This window comes from Vanellus vanellus (genome assembly GCF_965231255.1).
Source record: "Vanellus vanellus genome assembly, chromosome: 6".
NCBI classification, from domain to species: domain Eukaryota; kingdom Metazoa; phylum Chordata; class Aves; order Charadriiformes; family Charadriidae; genus Vanellus; species Vanellus vanellus.
This window is the reverse complement of record NC_138911.1, coordinates 66,154,485-66,160,484: the sequence shown is the minus strand read 5'-3', so window position 1 is coordinate 66,160,484 and position 6,000 is coordinate 66,154,485. Positions and strand designations below refer to the sequence as shown.

General features: G+C 44.9%; 1 protein-coding gene across 1 annotated transcript in view; it reads left to right on the top strand.

Moving 5' to 3' along the window:
• Positions 1-463: 463 nt before the first annotated feature.
• The window catches only part of RIN3 (Ras and Rab interactor 3), a gene marked incomplete at its 5' end in the record, with an annotated part of 69,490 nt that continues 63,953 nt past the window's right edge, over positions 464-6,000 (top strand). The window contains one exon of the mRNA XM_082485721.1: positions 464-510. Within this exon, the coding sequence (XP_082341847.1) occupies positions 464-510 (47 nt within the window). The remainder of the gene's footprint in view (positions 511-6,000) is intronic.

The window sequence follows — 6,000 nt, the reverse complement described above, 5'->3', positions numbered from 1 at the left end:
TAAACAATTTCCCCCGACACTTACTGAAGTTAGAGAAACAAATAATCTGACAGTCTAAGGCCCTTCTTTCTCAGAAGGTTAACCTGCCTTCGCTACTAAATATGGCTTTATAACACACATACATACGCGCGCGCGCACAACCCCCCCCATCCTTGACCACCAAAGACTGCCTCTTCCTGAAATCCCCCGTTCGTATAAATACAGGAAGTAGAAATAAGAGAGCCTAAATCAGACTTCTTGGTAGTTTGCTTTCATTTCAGTGCTTGTTTAGTCCTCTGCCCTTCGATACTACTGAGCCCAAAGCTGGTTTTAAACATCCTCCCCCTGCCGCCCCTTGAAATACCATCTTTGGTGCAAAACCTCAGGATGTGGAGGTTCTGCTCAGCCATGGAAAGGAATTGCTTTCTTCACCCAGGAACTCTAAAGCCACTGTGAAACAGAAAGTATCCTGAAGTTTGCTGTAATGATGAAAACATCGGCCGGAGACGAGGGAGCCGGGGATGACTCGGGGTAAGTCCTGAATCTTTGGTGACTGCTCATTTTTAATAACTGTCGCTTTCCTTTCCCTACTTAACAAAGAGCTCTCAGCTGCGATTGCGAGCTGGCTGCCGAGTTATCAGCGACACGATCGCAGTGGTGTGGCATGATCGTACCGTAATTTACAGTATTTCCTTGAGCTAACACGTTCCAGCTGAAAACAAACAGCAATACCTTTCTGTAGCACGAATCTTAGCTGTTCAGGGAAGGAGGAGGATGAATTCCAAGCTGCAGTTTAGGGCAAAGGACAGGCTAAGGGAGTTCTGTGTTTTTGGAAACGTGACAAATCTTTCCTGGGAGGCTTGCTTTTGTTTCTTCTGAAATGCTGAGAAGTGGATAAGGGCTCGTCCCTACGAGCTGATGGTCTCTCCAGCTCACTAAGGTGCACACAAACTGGCCACAGACCCCAGGAGACTTCAGCTGTGCTTTCTGCTAGGAGAAGGCTCCAGGCTTCCCTTGCTCCCCACCGACAGACGCGGCACCTTGCAGAATCGAGCTCCAAGAAAACACAGTGGGAGAGAAAATGGGTTTTGATTGGGAGGGCAATCAGCTGCTGTGGGATTCCAGGATTGGGCTGGAATGCGCCCAAGGCTCGGCTGGATCATAAAGCCCATGCTGAAGCGGAGCGTTTCTGCTTCCTGTTGAAAACAATCGGGGGAAAAATGACATAGCTACCGAAACCTTCGGTCACCCCCCTTGGAAAAACATGTAATGCCAGATTATTAAGAGCGTTTCTTATCTGTCAAACGCACTTAGCCGGTTTCCCATGAATAAAAGCTCCCAGAGGTGTCTGTGATGGGTGCAGTAGAAGCAGCTGTATAGGTGGGTAGATGGGGGATATTTGCATTGGTCAGTCACTGAGTGGGCTGTAAGTCAGTCCCCTTTGACTTGGAGCACACTCAGTCAAAAAGGGGGTAAAATTGCTGCTGACAGGTGCGATAGCTGCAGTTTCACCAGAGCACTGTTCCCAAATTCGTGCATGGAGTGCAGGAGGTGGAGGGAGAACCCTGCACTACAGCTGTCACTGCTTTTCCCTTGTTCGGTTGTTTACCTTCAGTGGAAAAATGACACTCCTGTTCCAAGGTACAATTCCTCGGTTCCACTTCATGTTAAGCACTGAGGGACAGAGATCACACAGCCGTAAGGAAAAAAGGAAAGGATCCAATCCCTGTAGAGCAGCAAGAGGAACTTAGTAGATGGTAATCCAAAGAGCTTGCACTTTGCAGATAGTCCCTGCGTTTGGGATAGTTAAGGTGCCAGGTACTGAGAAACTGAAAAATTTGTACTGTTTATCTCTTTCTCAGCTTGTCTGAAAGGAGCCACACGCTTGCAAAGGTTTGCTTTCAGTTTAGAGTTGCGGCAGAAAGTAAACAAGCCATAGACCCTAGATTTGGACTGTATATCAAGTGGTGGCAGGAATATTGAAGCATGAATGGGCATGATATGTGCGTTATTCATAACTTTATAAGCGTCTGAACAATTTAGTAGAATGACCTTTTATTTCATCAACTGATTGTCTTTATTCAATCTCTCACTCATAAAAAAGAACTTGGGTGTTTAAAAAAACCTGCTTTAACTGTCTATGTTTACATGCCACAATATCACTGAAGATCCTCAGAATTACACTTAAGCATGCGTATCTTGTGGGCCCCAACACATTACACAATTAGAAATGTGTCTCGGTGATGTTTAGCTAATTTTCTGTTACGGTCACATTGAATCAGGCGGCAATTTCACAAAGTAGGTCTAGGTGAAATAGGTAGCTTTCGAAAGAGATGGAAACATAAGGCAAAGCTGCCGATGGGGAATTTGGACCTGGCTTTAAAATTCTCTGCACAAAAGATGCATAAGCAGTTGCTGAGATTGTACCCTCATTCACCATAGGTTATTAATTAAATGGGAAAGCTTAATCACATACACAGAAACTCTGACAATGCAAATCGTCGCAGAAGTACCCTAGCAACTTGGAAAGTATCCAGGTGTCCATTCCCCGTACTGACTGAAGGGTCTATTCTGCATGTAGCAAATCAATAAGGAGGTTTTGCTGACTTACACCTCTGAAACGGCAGAAAGACACTGGGGAGAAATCTGCCTCCAGAATTAGAAGCTCCTCAGAGAGGAATGTGGGGAGAAGTGTAGCTAAGGGCTGGATAGAAACCAACCTGATCAAATTCTTCCAAAATGGGTAAGGAGAGAATCAAGGAAATTTAACCAGTAACTCTGACCTAGAGTCAGGCTAACTCCTAGGAACATTAATAAGTGGTGAGATCACAAAACATCTGGAGAAATGTGAGCTGGTTGAGCCTGGTGACCACGGTTTCATGAAAAGGTATATATATGCCTTCATTCCAACATCTGGTAAGTATATGGAGGGGTTGATGAGGACAGCAGACAGGAGCTAAGACAGAGACATAATGTGCAAATATGAAATAGTCCTTTGGGATAATGGCTGGTTCAGGTAGCTGGGATGGGTTACAGTGGTTATCGTTCCTGGGGCACCAGGCTGCCTAACGAAGTAATGATTGTGGGTCTTTTCAGTGACATGGCCTCTTGGCTCAAACGCCACCATCCCAGTTGACAGATTTCATGTGATGAATGTAGATGTAAAGACATCAAGAACTGAAGGAATCTGGAAACTGAATAACTCTCATAGATTCACAGATTTTAGCTTCAAACGGGACTGTTTTGATTGTCTAATCTTATCTCCTGTGTAGAGCAGACCAGAGAACTGCTTTGGTAAGCACCATATCGAACCCATGACTTCTGCTGGAATGGGAGCTTGTAGATGGCTTTTTTTGGCCACAAAAGCTTTCTTATCAAATGACTCCTCTGTCCAGGCTGCGTATCTGTCTCTGCAGCGGGGTAAATAAATTTAATACCAACACTTATAGCTTTGAACTGAGAAAACAATTTTTAAAAACAGCTTTACAAAAAAGGCCTTAATCTAAGCTTATTTGAATCAGCGGAACAAGTCCTGTTGGCCTCAGGAGGTCGTGGACCCAATGCAAAGTACTGCTCAAAAAAAATCTCAACCTAGAACATGTGAGATGTGGTCTTTAAGTGGGGAAGGGACAGTTTAGGCAACTAGAAACAGATCAGTGTTGTCAAATCTCTCTTCTGTCTGTCAAGCTCTGATATGGGGTACACTTTCCAGTCCTGGGGGATGGTGCTTCTCAGGAGGGAAATGTCTGTGCTCAAGATGCATTGCACCAAGATTGGGATATTACCGTAAAGATTCAAAGAAGGAGGTGCTCTCCAAAGATACGTGAATTTGCTTCATCCGGAGAGGAGATACGGAATCTCCTGAAATTCATTAAACAGAAAAGCACGTTTGCAACCACACTGACTTGTCATGCGATCTTCTCAGTGAGTGAGTGCTCGCCAAACTTCGTGGATGCTTTGAGCGCATTGCGCAGCGATACTGGTGGTCGCGCACCAGGCAGCTGTCCCTTTGTTTGCTAGAGGGTAGACCACACTGGGAATATTGCTTTGAGTAGAGAACTCCTCATTGCACACAGTCTCATACCAGCGTTCACAGGAATGGGGCCACGAACGTGAGCAATATTCTGCTCCTCTCCTTTCTACTACAGTTTCAGCTAAATATAGTTTTTCATTTCCTGCCCTAAATGGCTACGTGCTGGTTTGTAGTGTTGGCTTCCCAACCCAGAGGCAGCACAGGCTGAAAAATGTCCACACACGTGTGCATGCATCTCTCTTGCTCTGTGTGTACAGGTATACATGTAAAACACTGTGTCCTGGAGAGGAGCTATGAGGGTTGCTTGGCGCAAATTTGGGCTGGCTCCATCCCTCATCAAACCATGCGTACGTAGTCCAGATATCTCAGAGATTATCTGTCTTATAGCATTTTTCCAAATGATAGTAGGACTGTATTCTAACATCCATCAGTAAATATAGGTGGCTTCTCTGAGATCAGCAATGTAGGCTTGTGAGACTAAGGATCTCTAAAACGACCTGAGAAATAGACAGGTATTTGGCTTTTAGCCAATACCTAAACCCAATCTATTAGAAAAAGAAGCTGCAGCACGATTCACTTCCCAGAGTTTTAAATGCTCGCCTGCTAAAGAGCACAGAAACCATAGTGTCTTAGTGAAATTGGGACAAAATATTGCAGACCATTATAATTTTGGAAGGGAAGAAGGGGTTTGCATTTGGGAATAGAAAGGAATAGTTCTTTGGAAGGATAATGAGAAAGAAAAGGCAGCTGTTTGGAATGACTGACCAAATTCTAGCGCAGATGGCTCTGTGAGTAGAGGGTGGTGCGGTCATCAAAAGCCCTGTGATGTGCTGGAGGACTATCACACTTTCCCAACTGTGTCACAGAGGTATTCCCCCTGTGTAGGGAAGGGTGGGTGTATGTTTGTGATTGTTTATGTTGCCCTTTGTGAGGGATAACAAAAGAATGACAATGAATGTAGATATTTAAGAAGTCATTATGAGATTTAGATTTAGAACCAGGGGAAAGCACGTTTAGCACACGTTCTCTAAAAGACCAAGGAGAGGTTACAATCCCTCTTGCTGTATTATCATCAGTGCAGAGCGGTCCTACAGTCAAAGGAGGTGGGATGTGCTGGGATGGACCTGGTCTTGGCAGCCCTGGTGTTCAGAGCAGCAGCTAGATCGTAGATCACTGTGCTGATCTGGGGCCTTACATGGAAGGGACTTCTGAGAAATTAAAGGAGGAATAGATACAGACCTGAGATGTTTGGTCATTAAAAAACCCCCACAAAACATAATATTCTGTAGGTTTGAAGTATTCGTACTGCCAAAGAAGAGTTCAGATTTATCTTTCTGAATAGCTATGGATTAAAACTGAGAAAACAAGAATGGAAGAAGACTATGTTTCACTGGAGAAGAGTAGCTTTCAGAAGGCCTTCAAGAACCAGTGGAAGCAGTTAAGGCAAGGTCATGCTAAAAAGGCGATTAAGTAGCAATTCTTGAATCTCAGAGAAGGTACTGGTGTAAGCAGTGGTCTGCAACTCAGCCTGTGTCCTAGATTACTTCCTAATCCTAATTTTGAGATTTTTTTCTGTGGTGTTCACCTGTGGTGCAGGTATTTCACCATAGGTAACTAAAGTGGAACCTCCAGAGTAAATCCTCATATAAAGCCCGGTGGGAGCTAGACTAAATCACTCAGTTGTCTTTAATTCAGCTTCTGTCCACACACACGCATGCACCCTCCAAGGAGCTCCTGTGACCTCTCACAGCTGGCTCCGGTCCCTACAGAGTCACTCTTTTGGTAACCAGCTACAAAATCCACCAGTCTCCTCCTCCAATTTCTTCATCCATGGGGTTCTGACTGGCTGGCAGTTCACACCAGAGCTGGCCCCCAAGGCTGTGGGATTGTGGACGAACTTCTCCTCGAGGATGCTGCAGCCACATCCATTTGCCACAGCTGCACACTGGATTGCTGAACCAGTTTGAGGTAATGGCCCCCTCCAGCAA